This window comes from Podarcis raffonei, chromosome 5 (genome assembly GCF_027172205.1).
Source record: "Podarcis raffonei isolate rPodRaf1 chromosome 5, rPodRaf1.pri, whole genome shotgun sequence".
Taxonomy (NCBI): domain Eukaryota; kingdom Metazoa; phylum Chordata; class Lepidosauria; order Squamata; family Lacertidae; genus Podarcis; species Podarcis raffonei.
In genome coordinates, this window is record NC_070606.1 from 17,022,450 (window position 1) to 17,041,346 (window position 18,897).

The following is an 18,897-nucleotide window of genomic DNA, read 5'->3' on the forward strand; positions in this document are numbered from 1 at the left end:
TGGGCTAGAGTTCTGTGAAAAATTACCAAAGGAGGGGGTCAGGCTGTGCCTTGGCCAAAGGCCTGGTGGAACAGCTCTGTCTTGCAGGCCCTGAGGAAAGATGTCAAGTCCCGCAGGGCCCTAGTCTCTTGTGACAGAGCGTTCCACCAGATCGGAGCCACAGCTGAAAAAGCCCTGGCTCTGGTTGAGGCCAGCCTAACCTCTCTGTGGCCCATTTGACTCCTATTATTATAAGAAGTTTGGGTTCCAGATTAAGCTACCCTTGATGTATGTTTCTGACATAAACTAAGCCAGGCATAGGCAAACTCGGCTCTCCAGATGTTTTGGGACTACAACTCCCATCATCCCTAGCTAACAGGACCAGTGGTCAGGGATGATGGGAGTTGTAGTCCCAAAACATCTGAAGGGCTGTGTTTGGCTATGCCTGAGCTAAGATAATGGCTTGCTCTGTGCGTTTCCTTAAGCAGACATTTAATGAAATGTCCAAAGGGCCACAAATTGCTGATCTGATCTCTTGATTTAGTATTGGTTTTTGTGTTTTAAAAATGCACGTTGCCTTAGAAAATAGCATATCTTGAACACTGGGGATATACTATTTGAATTAATAGTTGTATAGCATCTTTGCAACTTCGGAAACGTAACATTTAAAGTTGCTGTTTGGTGTAATCTTCTGCTTGAAATTGCAAAACCGTAAGGGAAATACTGTATCGCTTCATGACTTTCTTGACTTCCTTCACGTAGGGATGACCAAGATGGCCAAAATGATTGATGAGCGGCAGCAAGAGCTGACTCACCAGGAACACAGAGTCATGTTGGTGAACTCCATGAACACCGTGAAGGAGCTACTGCCGGTTCTTATTTCTGGTATTATTATTTTTTGCTTTTCCACAAGATTAAAAAGTGCTCTGAAATGCATTGGGTTGTGTTTGTGCCCGCTTCATAAAACCACGTGGGTATAAAGCTGCTCAGGTAAATGCACGTTGAAAGGCTTTTGGAAACGGAAGCTTTCAACGTGCCTTGTAAACCGACTATGGGTAAGTTAAGCGAGTGGTTTTATTTGTGGCTGTCTTGGAAGAGAAGGTTGTGCCTCCCAAATTCTGGCTTGCATATCCTGTGCGTCTCCTATTTAAGCTCTCGAAGCTGATCTCACTGTGACATGTGAACTGATGGGCTATTTATATGTAATTATATCTGTGATGCTTCTCTGTAACTGAGCACTTTATTTACGGCCTGATTCTCATTGAGGTAGACAGATTGGTTCCCTTTTTTAATGAGAACTAAGGAGAAAAGGATATATGCAATAGTACGTGCTGCTCTGCCATAGGGTAGGAAACCATAGGTGCTGCTGCTATTTTGTATTTAAATTACATGGGCTATAGCCCTCCTCTGTCCCCGAAACCTTCCTTACAGCATTACAGTTGCTGTTGGTGGGAAGAGACCTGTTAGCTTGAAAAATAAATAACAATCGAGCACTTTCTGTTTCTCGTTGAATTGAAAACGCCTGAAATTAAACTGGATGTCATAGTAACTTTAATTAGCTTCAAATCTTTGCTTGCCAGAATGCCACCGATTTAATTTGAACAGTAATTATCTCTTCTGCGCACCCCACCTCCTTTTCCGCTATCAGGCTTACAAAGTGACAAATTTATCAAAATGCAATTACGTTTAGCTGACGCGCCTGGAAGGAAACCGAATAGAAGCAAAACATCCTATAAGAAAGACACGGCAACCAAAACTGACTTTAAGTCAATGCTTCTCAGCCTTTGAAACCTTGGACAGTAGCTAAAGTTTCTGTTGACTGTCTCAGAGAGGCAAAAGAGGGTCTGGCAGGTTATGTTCCGCAGTGAATTCCCCCTAGTTTTTAGCGCAGCTCTTGAGATATAAAGCTAGGACCAGCCTAACTTCGCAAGTAACCAAACTGGTACGTGTGATCTGACACGTGTACCCCATGACTTCTTCCAGGGCCACAGAGGATGCTGGGGTGCAATTCAAGACGTTGGTGATCTAAAGGTTGCATCCCAGTATCCCATAATACTGCATAGGATCAAGGAGGGCATGCCTCTGTGTAGGGCCAGTACTTTGGCTAGCCATGCATTCGGTTGGTCCTGCACTGAGTTTAACTTGGTATTCCGTGCATGAACTGGGCAGTTTGAGTGAGGCTGCAGCAGAAGCATCTGGTACTGCATTGCATGCATTGATGGCTATGATGGACGTCACAAACAATTCAAGTTTGTCAAACTTAAACATGCATCCTTGTTAAGTGCGCCAAACATAATGGGATATGATCATCTACTGCAGAGGTGCACAAACCAGGCTTGTTTTTCATAATAATTTTTATTAGTTTTCAATTTTCAATCCAATAATAGACTCATTATAACAATACCACTACTTATTATTATTATTATTATTATTATTATTATTACTACAATTATTAATACCAATAGTTCAAATACCGAATTATATAATTTAGAAAAGGTGCTAGAATTGATGGCTTGATTATTTGCTTTATTTCTGCATTCCAAAATCTTACTAATTTCCATTACATTCCGGTCATCATAATAATCCCTTCTACAACAACTGCGATATTAATAACTGTCAGCGCTGCCCAAGGTCCCAGCTCACACAAGACCAACGCTGCTTCTTTCTCTAGTATAAAAGTCTTTCTTGAAGTTCAGTTTCACTTCCAGACGCGCAGCGTGCAACGCTACGTCAATCCCTTAGACCGTCGAAGCTCCATCTGAATCTCCTCCCCCCTGACACCAGTTTAAGATTCTAGCCTTACTCCACCTCTTCCTCTGTTCCTTCCTTCTCTGGGTCCGCCTGCTAGTCGGAGTCTCAGCCCTCCTAGACTCCTCTGACGCTGAGTCCCCTGACTCTTCCCCCTCCCTCCTTCGGGCTTTAGGACCTGGCTCCCAATCCGGGTTTTCTGCTGTCCCGCGCTCCTCCGCATTTGAACTTGGCGCGCGCGCGCAGCCTCCCACTTTCCTTCTGACCGTTACACTTGTGTCACTGCTCCCTCTTTCGGGGAGGCTAGCTGGACCTGGCCTTCCCTCCGTTTCCCCACTTCCCCATGGGGGCGTGGTTACCCCTGACTCATCTTCTCTCCCCGCTGGAGGAGAGGCTGGTCCTGACTCATGTGACTCTTCCCCCCCACTGTGCTCTGGTGGGGGAACTGGTCCTGATCCTCCGCTGCTCCCTTGGGAGTCCCCTCTGGTCCCTTGTTTATGGAGCGTCCCCCCTGGGACCCCCCTTGTCCTTACCATAGGCGCCCCCTTCTGGGAATCTTCTGATTCGCTGGAGAAGCTCATGGAATCTCTCGGGTCACTGTCATATTCCCCTACGCTCCCCTCTGATTCCTCTCCTCCGCTCTCTATTTGCTCTCTCCCCTGCTCTTCTGCTCCTGAGCCTCTGACAATAACTTTTATTCATGTTGACATATTAAATGATTTATAAAACTGCAAGTGAGGAACTCAAACTATATTCTTATTTTTCCTGTGTGTGGCTCAAACCAGGCTTGTTTGATCTATATATATATTTTTGGTCAGATCGACAAGGCCTCTACCAACCAGAACCATGTGCAAATGCCACAACATTAGAAGTAAAGGACAGGGCTCCCCCATGCACGCTCTGAGCTTAAGAATTTGTTTTCAGTATCAGAACTGAACTCAGCTCACAGTACTTTCACTCAAAAGTCTATTATGGTTAGCTTCCTTCATTTTAGCAGCCAGATTTTAGCCGAAAAGAAATTGCTTTGTTGTTGCTCTTGTCAAACAGTTTGGCATCACAAAGCTTTGAAGATCCACTGCAAATCACCCAGAGATTGACCTGTATATCTCTTATCTGGCTTCTGCCCATCCCAGATCTGCTGTGATCATAACTTAATTATTCTTCCTGGTTTTAGGCAAAGAGGCATTTTATACAGCATATTGCATAATAACCTCCTGATAGGCTTTTCTGTGTAATCTTCGCAGCTATGAAGATTTTTGTAACAACGAAAAATTCCAAAAGCCAAGGGATAGAGGAGGCCTTGAAAAACCGCAACTTTACAGTGGAGAAGATGAGTGGTGAAATAAATGAAATCATCCGTGTTCTGCAACTCACGTCCTGGGATGAAGATGCTTGGGCTAGCAAGGTGGGTTTTTTGTCCAGTTTCGGAACAGCTTTAGAATTCTCCAGTCCCAGTTACCATAACTGGTTTCAAGAAAACATAATCCTTACTTGTAACAAGTCACAAGGTGATGCTGGCTGATTTGGTGTAAAATACCTTCTCTAAGATGGTGTTTAATAAATACTTTGTTAGTAACAAGTAAGTTAGCTATATTAAGAATATTACAGCATCGCTATGCCTCCTTCATACAGGCGAATTGTATTTGTATTTTAATTATTATTATTTTTTAAAAAATTGGCATCCCATTAGGAGAACAAAGTAGATACCTCAAATTGTGTGATACTCCAAGCCATGGTTTGGAGGATAGAAATTGAACTATGGGTTTGAGTGTGTCCTGCTCCCTGCCCCTTTGGGTGCAGATTCCCTCTTCGTTTCCTGTGGATTATGTAATCATAATTTGCTCTGATGTCCAAATCGGCGTATGCTTAGCACTCGCCCTGCAAACCAGAATTGGAACCTCCACTTCAGACTCTGATTTTTATTTTTAATTCTTGTTTGGAAAGTTCTAGCCATAGTTTGCCAGTGTGGATGGCATGGCAAAGTCTAGTTAGAACTGAGCTGGAATGGAAGAGGGGCCCCTGTAAGCCTGTGGCTTGTTCATAACCTGAATTGACGCACTCTAGTTTTTGTAGCAGCCCATTGATTTTCAGTAGCGCTTACTCTCAAGTGACTTGACTCAATTAAGATCAAGTTCCTTTGAAATCAATGGAACTTACTTTGTATGTGGTATGAACTTGGATAAGCTTGATGCAAGTAAATGATATGAAAAGACAGTTCCTTTTTTTCATTTTGTAGGAAGATCAGTTCTTGAATCGCGCACAAAAAGCACCAGAATTACTTGTATACTGAAGGATCCCAAAAGATAACTTGTTCAGTGACCTTGGAATGTAGGTGGAGGTGCAAATAGGAAATTATAGTTCCTGGACTTAATGGTAGAGGTTGGCTCCTTAGACAGCCATGCGAATGTTTACATTTCTCTTCTTCCCATCCTCACTGTCATTCTTTTCTTTATACCTGCTTCTACATCACTCGTGTATTAGAGCAAAAGACGAAAACAAAAAATCAGCTTGTGAGCCCTGATAAAAAAGAGAGAGAGAGGAATACCCTGAGAATGTGCCACTTCACCTTTTAAACTCACTTAAATCACCACAACTGCAGGAATAAACAGAGTTTGCTTTTGCCGCAGCATGTTAACTGGGGAACGAGCACCATTTTGTGGTTGAAAGGGAAAATATATTCATAGCTGTCAACATTTCCCTTTTTTAAAGGGAAATTCCCTTATTCCGAATAGGATTCCTCGCAAGAAAAGGGGAAAGTTGACAGCTATGAATATCTTTATAATAAGAAGTAATAAAATGAGCGTCTTTAAACATGCACTTGTATCTGCCCACCTGCTATGAAATGCAATAGAAGTCCGAGGAAAAGATGCTGCGATGGTCAGCATCGTCTGACCCACGTGTGGACAACAGGGCCTGCTTGCTTCTGCCACTGTCCGAGTGGTTATTTGGGAGGGGGTTGGCCTGTGGGGGCCATGGGCTTTGGCCTCAAGGTCCTGCTCTCTAGCTGCACCACTGAATGAACACAGACTAATCTTCTGCATCTCCTTAGCCAGTGTTTCCCAAACTTGGGTCCCTGGCTATTTGTGTACTACAGCTCCCATCATGCCTGACCACTGGTGCTGCTAGCTAAGGATGATGGGAGTTGTAGTCCAACAACAGCTGGGGACCCAAGTTTGCTCTTGACCATTGGTAAAGATAATTGATTAAGAGAATCAGCGCAAGTGGGGAGAAGGGGATAGTACTGTTTTCAGAAGCGTATATACCTCCTTGTAAAATGCAGACTAAGAATTCCCATTCTTGCAGTTTTCTCAATATCATTTTAAAAAGCACCTATGTAGCCAGAGCAGCCGAAGATGCAGAATTCTACATTCCACCGATCAGATGCATTTAACTAGTTTTGCTGGAGGATGAGAACCCTGAAACATTTGTAGATGGGACACGGTGACAATGAAATTGAAAGTGGAGGGTGGACTCCACTCCCACCCCCCACTGCAGATCCTTTAGCTCAGTGTTTCTCAACTTTGGGTCCCCAGATGTTGTTGGACTACAACTCCCATCATCCCTGAGCTCTGGCCTTGCTAGCTAGGGATGATGGGAGTTGTAGTTCAATAACATCTGGGGACCCAAGGTTGAGTGAGGCTGCTTTAGCTAGAAGGCCAAGTTAGTTAGGAAACCTAAAAGACGGAATGATGTTTAGTCCTCCTCTTCCGGAAGTGTAAACTGGGGGTCTGAAGGAATGTAAATGGCAACATCCTCTGCTTGATAGGAAACCGCCTTACATTGAGTTAGGCCATTGGTCCATCCAGCTCATTAGGTCTGTTCTGGCTGACAGAAAGTCTCTCTGGTTTCCTTTCCAGTCCTTCATGGAGATGTCAGGGATTGAACCCGTGACCATGTGCAGGACCACTGGTCTATGGTCCCTTCCCCCTGTTCAAGTATTTTGAAATCAAAGTGGGGAGCCTGAGGATTCTCCTGTCTTCTTCCCCACTGGTGGTTGAGGAATAGCTATCTTATTTGACTTTTCAAAGATAATAGTGCAGAGCAGGTTGCTTGCATGTCTGTGCCTGTTGCCTTTCCACGATTCCTAAACCCAAGTTAAGTCTGAAACTCACTTGAATTTTAATCAAAAAAAGACGTGTGGTCCTTCTTTTTCTTTTTCTTCCTTTGGAAATTACATCGACTTGCCTTTCAGTTGACTGACACTCCTGACTTTGTTGTTGTTGATAGCTGTGGAGGCTGTGATAGCTGTGTTGGGGATCAAATCCATTGTTTCCAAAAAGAGGCTGTTGTGGCCTGAGAACTACAACTTTCACAGCCCATTAACTTTATATCCATCACTCTTTTATTGTGAAGTAATACTTCGTCTACCTTTCATGACTCCTTTTGTTTTTCTGTTTCTTTCCTCCGTTTCTATTATTCTTTTCTCGCCTTTTAGAAGGTAAGACCCTCTTCCGCAACCCACAACCTCTACCTTTCGTACTAAAACAGAAGAGCATGGTCATGAATTGTTGTCGTGCTGTGTGCAGACTGTGTGCTGTGCATTTTCCTGTGTGCTGGTTGTGACACTGTACTCACTCCTAAAGTATTAAGATTCACTTAAAGCATTGCCAGCTAGGCAGTGAGGTATGGAGTTGTTTATGAGGCGATGACATCCACCCCATACTATCTCAAGGCGTGCTAATGTGGATTTAATGATGACAGGCTTCCTGGTGGATGCGAAATCTGCCTCTGGGATTCTTGCTTCTGAAACATATAACCATCTTGATATCTCGGAGTAGGTGTTTGCATTGACTCTGCTTTCCTCAAGCAAAGGAAAAATAAAAATAAAAAATTCAGGAAATGCTTCAGAAATGCTTTAGCGACAATTTTAGTTTTGTGAAAGGGAGGTGGCTGTTTGTGAACACTATAGTGTTACTGCCATGTAACTGGAAACAGCTGGGTTTTATTTTTCTCCAAAAAGTACCACTACTACTATTATCACAGGGAGATTAGTATTTATTATTCGACTGCTGATTGTTGTGAACCGAGGAAAGCAGCTGTGTGTGTGCTGGATATCATATGTATTCTTACAGGGGTTTTTCCAGAAGGCTTGCTGCAGCAACAAAAATTGTTCAAACAAAAAATTTTTTCCCTTCCAGTAGCACCTTAAAGACCAACTAAGTTAGTTCTTGGTATGAGCTTTCGTGTGCATGCACACTTCTTCAGATACTACTTGGTATCTGAAGAAGTGTGCATGCACACGAAAGCTCATACCAAGAACTAACTTAGTTGGTCTTCAAGGTGCTACTGGAAGGAAAAAAATTTTTTGTTTTGACTATGGCAGACCAACACGGCTACCTATCTGTAACTGGAAAAATTGTTCAGTGAAGGATCCGATGCAGCCACACCCCAAGCCCTAGGAGCTTGTTGGGGTTTCCCGTGGCATTTGAAAAATCCTGCCTTGCATTAAAAATGGCTGGTATTTTTCTGCTGAATGGCTTTCTACCAATCCACCCCCATTGTCCATATTTGGGTATTACAAATACCCCTGTTAGGGGAAACCTACCTTTTTAGGCATTTGGAGTGGATGTGGTTTCTAAAAGAGGGGAAGAGTTCATCCAGCGATATCAGAATGGGTTCAAAGAGAGCGTATTGTGTAAGAAGCACCTGTGAAATAGGGGCATCTTCTGAAATGGAAAGGCTTTCAGATGGAAAGATGCTCAAGAACAATCCTGGCTGTAGCTCCCCTTTCCTGTTTAGTAAGCTCCCCCCCCCCCAAAAAAAAACCTGCTGGCATTTAGAATTCATTCTGATATATATTTATCGCTGAACTGCCAAGGTACTAACTCAACCGACAGATCTTTCAGAATGAGAGCTTTAGTACTCTGCACTGAGAGCTGCTGTGGAGAACAAAGGAATCTATTCCCGGGCTTTATACCTTTTTAGAAGGAAAATGTTGACTAGCCTGAAAAATCCACCCACACCTTCCAACTATTAAGCTGCAAACCAGGAGCTCAATATGGAGTTTTCCCTTGTCTTGTCTGCCATTGAATGGCTTGTATTCATGGACCAACATCCCCCATAGGGCAGCAATGGGGCTTCTTCTGCACATATTGGATTGCAGACAATATTTCTCTGTGCAGGGTTATAATATTTAATCGGCGTTCTTATATCCTGTTGCTAAGCTTCGCTGCTATAGATTACCTGCCAGTGATGTAATTTCTTGATCTGTCAGAGAGCAGACTAAGAAGGTTGTTGTTTATTCTCTCATTGCCTTGCTTCCCCCCCATCCACACCTAGACTGTAAACTCAGTGGGGCTTGCTTCTGCACAGTCAAGTATATGATTGCACTGTAAGACAACTAACAGATTTTCTTTTGCATGGTTATGCAAACATTTTAAGTTCGAGCATTTGAAAGGAATTCTAGTTGAAGTTTTCTGCTTGGAGTCAAAGCCAAAAGCCTTGGTTCTTGAACGTAATCTGTTCTGGAAGTCCGTTCGACTTCCAGAAACGTTCGAAAATCAAGGTACGGCTTTCAATTGGCTGCAGGAGCTTCCTGTACTCAATCAGAAGCTGCGGAAGCCACGTCTGACATTCGGCTTCCAAAAAACATTCGCAAACCGGAACACTTACTTCAGGGTTTGCAGCATTCGGGAGCCAAAATGTATGAGTACCAAGGCGTTCGAGAACCAAGGTACGACTGTATTGCTAAGATTGTACCATTGCAGAATGCAGGTGTGTGTACGTTGAAATATTCTCCCATGTCACACAAACCCATACCCTCCAAAAATTTTCCAATGAAAGTAAGGAAACCCTATTCAATAATAGGGGATGCGGGTGGCACTGTGGGTTAAACCACAGAGCCTCGGACTTGCCGATCAGAAGGTTGGCGGTTCGAATCCCCGCGACGGGGTGAGCTGCCGTTGCTCAGTCCCTGCTCCTGCCAACCTAGCAGTTCGAAAGCACAACAGTGCAAGTAGATAAATAGGTACCGCTCTGGCAGGAAGATAAACGGCGTTTCCATGCGCTGCTCTAGTTCGCCAGAAGTGGCTTAGGCATGCTGGCCACATGACCCGGAAGCTGTATGCCGGCTCCCTCGGCCAATAAAGCGAGATGAGCGCTGCAACCCCAGAGTCGGTCATGACTGGACCTAATGGTCAGGGGTCCCTTTACCTTTATTTAATAATAATAATAATAATAATAATAATAATAATAATAATAATAATAATTAGTTTGTGCTCCTTTTGTCTTGGGGGGGGGGTGTAATTTGAATTTTGAAGACAGGGGAACGATACTGTGCTTTTTCTCTCTGTGTGATTCTATTCTGATTAGTTCCCCAGAGAGAAAATCCCCGAGCTGCAAACGGAATACCTTCTTCAGATTAATCCTTGTTGCCCTTTTGATTTTAACCTGTAACCATCTAGATGCTGTGTAGTGTCTTACGAGCAGACTCCATGGGTTTACCCCTCCCTCCCATTTTAGTCTGCAGTATGTGAATTAGATTCCTAGAAAGCGTTCCGCTGTAGTTGGCTGTATGCTCTCCAAAGATTCTGGTACCAAGAGACGTTAGAGAGCCTATACGTGGTGACTAACTTAGCAGTTGTGTCAGAAAGTTGGGCTTGGTGTGTTCCTTCGAGCGTTGCCTTTTTTGGTAATGAAATGCAGATATGGCTGAGGCTCTCCAGACTATATCACTTCATAGATATTAGAGCCTGGCTGGCAAGTCGTCTGTATAAAGGGGCCATATTATTTTGCATCAAGTGAGAGCTTGAAAGGCCAGTAATGTTGCCTTTACTTGAAAACTTGCTTCTCTGCCATGGCACAGGGAAAGGGTCCTTGCAACTCCTTCCTCCTCAGCATCAACCAACACAAACTTGGGCAGACCTTTCAGATTAGGCCGCTTCCCCTCCGATATCGGCTAAGAATTCCTGAAGCATCTCTTAATACCTGCGGACGACAAGCTACACACTGCCAAGCACCTATGGAGCATAAGTTCCAGATACAGCTTCTGTTGCTGCAGAGGTGTTGATGGAGAATCACCTTCACCTGCATCTTGGCTCATGCAGTGGAAAGCACCTGAGGTGCATTGTAAGAGGGGTCCGAGTCCTTGGGTTTGGATGAGGACCAGCCCGGGAAACAGAGTGAACCCCTGGTCAGCCAGTTGCCTACTCCTAGAGGAAAAGTTGCATTTTCTAAGCAATTAGAAACAAATCAATCTTTTACATTCCTCCTTTGATCGTACTACCTACTTCCGAAGGCTCTTTTCCTGTGAAACTAGTATGTGAAAGCTGCATTTCTTGCTATTGTTGCTTGCAGTATATATCATATTGCTGATCTTGCCCAGGCATGAGTCTCTCTGTGAATTGTTTGCTTGTTACTTCGGGTTGCCTTGGGCAAGATAAAGCAACTAACTAACCAGTGGCATTGGGGGGGGGGCGCACAGACCAGGAAGTGACCTCTCCAGACAACAGACTGACTCTTCTTTTCTTATCTCTGTGGCTGCGATCTCCTGGGTGATATCATTAGGTAGTTGAATGTGCATGCGTACTCTGTCCATTTCTCTCCCACCCACCTCCAGGTCTGCGTGGCCCGGGGAGTTGGCAAACCATGCTACGACACTGTAACTAACTGAGAGATAATACAGTGGTACCTCAGGTTACATAAACTTCAGGTTACACACTCCGCTAACCTAGAAATAGTGCTTCAGGTTAAGAACTTTGCTTCAGGATAAGAACAGAAATCGGGCTCCGGCAGTGCAGCGGCAGCAGGAGGCCCCATTAGCTAAAGTGGTGCTTCAGGTTAAGAACAGTTTCAGGTTAAGTACGGACCTCCAGAACGAATTAAGTACTTAACCCGAGGTACCACTGTATAGTAAGAAGCAGAAGATTTGGGGTTTTTTGGAAAGCTTATAATGTGACGCTGCACTTCATAAGTAATCAGTTAGTTATGATTCTGCAAAATGAGCCTCTGAAGGTTTTTGTAAATTTATTCATGTATTTTAAATGTAATCAGTATGAACCGCATGAATTAGAAGGATGAATGGAAGCTGGAAATAAAGGTGGGCTTGATGAGATTGCAAAAAACGGAAAATAGGAAAAAAATAGGACTTTAAGCAAAACATCAGGCTTCAAAAAATATCTCCTTGGAAGATATGTCATATTCCAGGTCAGAGGTGCCCATTTACCTAGAGGTACCCTGATAACTCTGAAAGATGATGACATGTGGTCAACATCTGTAATCGTGATGTCGGTCTACTTGTCATATATCAAGGGACAGAGGGAGTGGAATATGAGAACTCTGGGGACGGAAGTATTTGGGGGCAAAAACTTCCACAGCACCCGTGGGAGCAGTAAGAATCTTCCACCACTTCCCCATCTCCACCCACCCATCTGTGCTGCTTGGCTGGCCATCTGGTTAGACCGAGCAGCCATATAACTATTATCTCTGCAGAGCATATGTGAATGTGTACAACTGAGAGTGCTTGAATGGATGAATTAATACATCCTTTTTTAAAAAACACACCTGGTACCATGGCCTTGACATCTGTGCTTTCCTCCTCCGAACCTGGGTTGCATCCATGACACCTGTGTTAGATTACAGCAAACTGGGGCTATTCCACTCTCCTAGCGGGTGTTGAAAAATGGAGAATGCACGTAGAGAATTGTGTGGTTGTTTCATTATTTTTTTAAGATTAAATATTTAACATTTAGGGTAGTTCTGAAAAGCCCATATCTCATTCTGGAGTTGCTGTTCGCTTGGGAAATAAAACCTTAAAACAATGCATGCTGCGACTTTCTGCATTTTGAGTGATAGGAATGTGTCTGATACTTAACATTAAGCCGTTGGTTCTTCCGCAAGTTGTGCTTCACTTTGTGTTTCTGCCGTTGCACCCATACCTGCATTTTGTGGGACATGATTAAGATAATCTGCCTTTCCTCCCCTCTTTCTAAAAGGATACAGAAGCTATGAAGAGAGCATTGGCCTTAATAGATTCCAAGTTGAACCAAGCCAAGGGCTGGCTTAGAGACCCCAACGCTCCAGCAGGTAACATTAAGTCCTCGCTGCTTTTGATCAAAATTGGGCTCACGCTTACAATGGGAAGGCCAAAAATTCTGTACTAAGGACAATTCTGTACCCAGAATATGTAACCTGTATAAATCAAGCCCTCCCCCCCCCATCCAATATACACAAAGCTTATTTTTATTTTTCCATAACATATTATGCTCTTGTAAATAGTTGGGAAGGGCAAAGAGCTATCCAGGACATGGAAGAGCCATCCCTGGAAATACTCCTTAGCTCTGTCCTCTCCCCAGCCTTTGAGTAACTGGCATGACCTACACACTCTTGAGCCTGAATTTGAAGTCCCGTGTGTCACCCTTTTAAACAGCTAGCACTCTTAGCACTGTTATTGTTATGTACTGAAGTTCTCACCCTGGGCCAGCAGGGGGTATACTGTAGATAGTTTTCACTCAGGTCCACATATGCAAATAAGGGATTGATAGTTTTCACTCAGGTCCACATATGCAAATAAGGGATTGAAAGTGACGTTCAGTGATTGGATAGTTACAGAAAGTGTTACAGTTGCGTTGTAGTGGAGCTCTATATAAGCAGGCTGGCTGAACCCTTCTGTTCTGTCCTAGCCTGTGAATAAACAAGAGCTGTTTGAAGAATCGCTGTGTCGTCTGATATGTTCACCCACAACTTAACAGTTATTATCATTAAAATGAAAGCTGAGATTCTTGGGATGCTGAACGCAAGCTGTAAGCTAGTCTGTGATGTGATAACTCAGTTACAGCATTACTGTGGTACTCCAAATGGAAGCTCTTAAGACACTGTTCTTTCAAATATTAATGCAAAACAAATTGATTCTATGCTAAGTGGTTTGGAAAGCTTTGCTTATCTTGCCATCCAAATTATTTAGTTCGGAACCCTTCCCAAATTAGTATTCTGGTACAGCTGCTCTTCTTGGAAAGATGTTGCATATTTATTACCGTACTAGCAGAGCTCTGCTGTTCCGAAATGTGTCCTACATTAAAATAAGCATACTGGGTGGAACACTGTAACTGATAAAATTTAATGCTGCCTCTGCATCTTGACTTGGTTATGTTGGCTCTTGAGAACATTGATCGGATTTTGCACCTGTATTTTATTCACTGGAACCCGTAAGAAAAGCCTATAAAAGTGCAGTGTATATATCGTGCCGTCATGAGTTAACTCCATGAAACATTACTGGATTTGGATTGTGAAGAATCTTGTTTATTTTCCTTTCCACATATAAAGTAAAGATGTTGCTTTGGACAGGAGAGCAAACTAAACTGGAAGTTTGCTTATACCATGTATACTTTATGGCCCGAGTACATTTCACATGCTCTGAACCAGTGTTTCCCCAACTTGGGCCTCCAGCTGTTTTTGGACTACAACTCCCATCATCCCTAGATAGCCAAGTCAGGGATGATGGGAGTTGTAGTCCAAAAACAGCTGGAGACCCTGCTCTAAAGCAAAGGTAGCTTACCTGTGGCCTTCAGGGTGCTGTTGGACTTCAGCTCCCATCAGCTCTAGCTAGCATGACCAATCAAGGTTGGCCCAAAGCATTTTGCTACCCAAAGCAAAGGATGGCATGGTGCCCCAGTCCCATGGCATGTACCAAAGCTCAACAGACTGGTAGACTTGTACTTCAAGATAGGCAATGGAACAGTATATTTCACAACACTGGGAGGCAGCAGGAAAACCTAAGGTGTGCAGGACAGGGTACGTGGCATACACAGCTGTGTTCTCCAATGTCACACTGCTGCTATCTCCCCACCAGTTGCCCAGTTCTACCCAATGGTAGTGCCATACCTGTGGCTGACAGTCAGGGATGCTGGGACCTGTAGTTCAACAACATTTGGAGGACCTCCAGGAGATGGCGCTATCACAGTTGTAAAGATTGCTGTACATGCCGAAGAACAGAAACATATGGAAATTTTTGAGAAGTGTGTGTATCATTCTTTCTCTAAAATTATGCAGGAGAAAAGTAACTCCCACTTTAGTCTTAGCATTGAAATTAATTGGGTTCTAGTGGTGTGCATTATACCTAATCTGCTGAAATGATATGCCTGTTTCTAAAACAACATTACCCTGCTGCAAGTACGCTGTTATATTACGATGGATTATATTTCTTGTACAACACATTCAGTAATTTTCTCCGGTGTGAATAATGCATGAGTCTTCATTGTCTGCATTCCCACATTCTTGCTTCCTAGGAGACTCTGGCGAGCAAGCCATAAGGCAGATCCTGGATGAAGCAGGGAAAGTTGGAGAGCTCTGTGCAGGCAAAGAACGCAGAGAGATTCTAGGAACCTGTAAAATGCTTGGCCAGTTGACTGACCAAGTGGCTGATCTTCGAGCTAGGTAAACATCTTCTCGCTAACTAAATACGTTTAACCCTGGGACTATGAAATTGCAATCCTGCCGTTCTAAGAAAGCAACACAAATGATAAATTAAATGTCTTTATTTTGCCAACGTGCTAATAGTGGTGGACATCATGTTTCTGTGCGTTGTCTCTGCCCTGCATTCTGCCCCACCTGCCTCCATAATTTTCATGGAGGATCCCTGTAATTCAGTTCATCCACAGTTTTGTCTTGCCAAAGCTTTCTCTTCCTTCTGTGCTATTTCTTCCTCCACTCGTTCAGGAAACCCAAATGCACAAGTGATTGTGGGTTGAATCCACCTAAGGCATATTCAGTTGTAGAAATCAAATTGAAACCTATTTGACTTCAGTGGGGCTACATTGCTCTGTTGATGACAACCTTCTGTGTATTAAAACACTGAGCAGTTGTTGTTGTTTTGTTCTTCTTTTAAATAATGTGATCTGATGCATTATCACGTCAACATCCCTTTTGGTTATTTGGAAGATCTCACGTTTGCTAATGTTGACTTGGGTGTGCATCGTCTCCCGTTTATTCAAAGGAGCCTAGACCTTTCCCAATTTTAAAGGGAAGTGTTTATGTGCACATTCTTCCATTTAAAAATAAAGACGGCTTTGAGTTGGGGAGAAGTGGCTGAATTGTGCAGGTACCCCCTTTTAAATTCTGGCCCTTAATGCTTATTTAGTTCCTCATTTAAGGGCCTTTCTGTTTTGATTTCACATTTGCATTATAGTTCTGATCTTAACTACACTCTGGGATACATGAATTTTCACATGACTTGCTAGCCTTCTGTCGTTTCTGGTTACCACTGAACCTTCTCCTCCACCTGGTGTACTGTGTCTGCCAGAAAACTCAGGAAAGAGCAGGGTTTTTAAAAATTATTATGCGACTTGGAGCTGGCAGAAGCGGCATGAGCATTATGCTCATTTAATGTCACGCTGAGAACCTTTCAGGGGGACTTGTCGTTGATGAACTGATGAGTGGATTTATGGAGGCCTGATTGTACTGCCTAGAAAAAATACACTTATGCTTTCATATCTGGATTGGAGAATGGATCCCGGTGTCTTCAAAACTTGCTTTCCAATTAAGCCAAAGTAATTTTAACAATTCAACATGCATGAAATGCTTCCTTTGAATTTTAGCTTTATTGGCAGCAAATGGGCAGCTTTCCCTGAGTGGTTTATTAATCAGCATTGTGACAGCACACCAAGTACGTTGTCCTCTGCAAATTTCATTGCAGCAAGGAAAAGAGCAGAAAGTGCAGTCTGAAATGAACGGATTGTAGCCGGAAAGGTGGTTCAGGCAGGAGTAACACCAATTCCCGGCCCCCAGCTTTCGGGGGTAGAGACAACTTCCCCCCATCTTTGCAATTCTTGCTTGCATCCCACAATACTACTAATATAAATCAGCAGCAACTACTGAGCTATTGGGATGCGGGTGGTGCTGTGGTCTAAACCACTGAGCCTCTTGGGCTTGCCAGTCAGAAGGTCAGCGGTTTGAATCCCCGTGACGGGGTGAGCTCCTGTTGCTCTGTCCCAGCTCCTGCCAACCTAGCAGTTTGAAAGCACGCCAAAAATGCAAGTAGATAAATAGGTACCGCTCCAGCGGGAAGGTAAACACCATTTCCGTGCGCAGCTCTGGTTTTGCCAGAAGCGGCTCAGTCATGCTGGCCACATGACCCGGAAAAACTGTCTGCGGACAAACACTGGCTCCCTTGGCCTGTAAAGTGAGATGAGTGCCGCAACCCCAATGTCTGCGACTGTCAGGGGTCCTTTACCTTTACTGAGCTATTATATGGGATTAGTTAAGTCAATAGGCTATAACTGCAAGAGTGTGTTGGGTTTTACATGCCTTTCTTTCCCCTTGAACAGAGGACAAGGTGCTACACCGCTAGCCTTGCAGAAGGCTCAGCAAGTGTCCCAAGGCTTGGATTTACTCACAGCAAAAGTGGAAAATGCAGCTCGCAAGCTGGAGGCTATGACCAACTCTAAGCAGGCAATTGCAAAGAAAATTGATGCCGCTCAGGTAATCGCAGTGCAAATGATCCCTCCCAGTTCCGCTGAACCGCAATGGGTCCTGGTAAACTAGCACACAAGTTAGTTCTTACATCGGGTCCTCCTTCAGTTGTTTCACGCCAGTCAGTCTCTGGAATTGGTTTCAAATTGCTTTGCCTTAATCATTTTTAAATACGCAGTTGTTTTCTATGCATTCTGCACTGGCAGCAGATTTATATGCATCTTGTATTGTTTTGTGATGCTTCATAGGAAGTGAATCAATATCAATAATATAATTTGGATTTCTTCTAGCCAGGGCATCCTATTTTGTTTCAGCCGTTGCAGTTATTTGACTTTAAAGGGAGGACAGGGAATCAGCTCCCATCAGACCCAGCTAGCCCCATGGCCAGTGGTGAGGAGCCAACATCTTCGGCAGTGCAATGTGTTCCTCATACCTGCTTTAAAGACTGTCCACCAATGGCTCTCAGATAAGGGCTTCCTCTTGCAGTGCTTTGAAAGGCTTGGGCACATTCTTGCAAGTCATACCCTTTCTTGAAGAGTAGCTGTTTGCGGAGCAAGACTCCTGTTCTGGCGTTCACATGTCAAGGTGGAAGAGAGAAAAGGGGAGTGTTCTAGCATGACATTTTTAAGGTCTCTTCCTGCAAAGGTGTGACTTTCAAGGATGCACTTCTGTTTTAGAAATAATAATAATAATAATAATAATAATAATAATAATAATAATAATTAATTAATTAATTTCATTATTTATGCCTTGCCCATCTGGCTGGGTTTCCTCAGCCACTCTGGGCTGCTCCCAACAGAATAGTAAAAACATGATCAAACATTAAAAACTTCCCTAAACAGGGTTACCTTCAGATATCTTCTAAAAATCAGAGAGTTGCTTATTTCCTTGACATCTGATGGGAGGGTGCCACTACCAAGAAGGCCCTCTGCCTGTTTCCCTGTCACCTCACTTCTCGCAGTGAGGGAACTGCCAGAAGGCCCTCGGAGCTGGACCTCAGTGTCTGGGCTGAATGATGGGGGTGGAGACACTCCTTCAGGTATACTGGGCTGAGGCCGTCTTTCAGCTTTGTTAATCTTGTCCTCCCATATTTTTTTAAAACTCAAACAAAATCTTACTTCCTTTTTTTAAAAGAAAAAGAACATCAATATCTTTATTTCAACCTAGCTAAATTTGAGGTGTAGGATAGCATTTCAGACTATTGCACCGCAGAAGGTTCAGATACTGTAAGCAGATCTTTGTGCGTCAACATGTTCTTTTTACATCAAGAGCTGGCTGGCAGATCCTCATGGGGGAAGCGAAGGAGAGGAACACATTCGAGGCATTATGGCTGAAGCCAGGAAAATTGCAGAGCTCTGCGAGGACCCCAAAGAGCGAGACGACATTTTGCGGTCCCTCGGAGAAATCTCGGCCCTGACTGCTAAGTTGTCAGACCTCCGGAAACAGTAAGTATTGACATGGGCATGGCTACTTCCATGTAAGTTCCATTGGTTTTAAGTCTTATGTACTCTGTAGTTTGCTTTGTGCGTTTATGACTGGCTAGCAGTATGGCTGTATGGCTGTCCCATTAGCTTCTGTTGGCGGAGGAAAGCGTTCTCTTGGCATGTCCACACCAGAGACTGGAACTAGTTCAGTGGCCATTTCCTCTTCCCACACAACTATGGGAATCATTGTTTTCGTAGCTATGATTTATTACATTTCTATACCGCCCTTCGGGACGCGGGTGGCGCTGTGGGTAAAAGCCTCAGCGCCTAGGGCTTGCCGATC

General features: G+C 43.7%; 1 protein-coding gene across 2 annotated transcripts in view; it reads left to right on the forward strand.

Moving 5' to 3' along the window:
- Positions 1-18,897, forward strand: part of VCL (vinculin) — an 84,092-nt gene that overhangs the window by 39,931 nt on the left and 25,264 nt on the right. For both annotated transcript variants that reach the window (XM_053388063.1, XM_053388064.1), the window contains exons 5-10: positions 742-864; positions 3,972-4,132; positions 12,660-12,750; positions 14,949-15,096; positions 16,986-17,139; positions 18,400-18,575. In XM_053388063.1, coding sequence (XP_053244038.1) covers positions 742-864; positions 3,972-4,132; positions 12,660-12,750; positions 14,949-15,096; positions 16,986-17,139; positions 18,400-18,575 — 853 coding nt within the window. The remainder of the gene's footprint in view (positions 1-741; positions 865-3,971; positions 4,133-12,659; positions 12,751-14,948; positions 15,097-16,985; positions 17,140-18,399; positions 18,576-18,897) is intronic.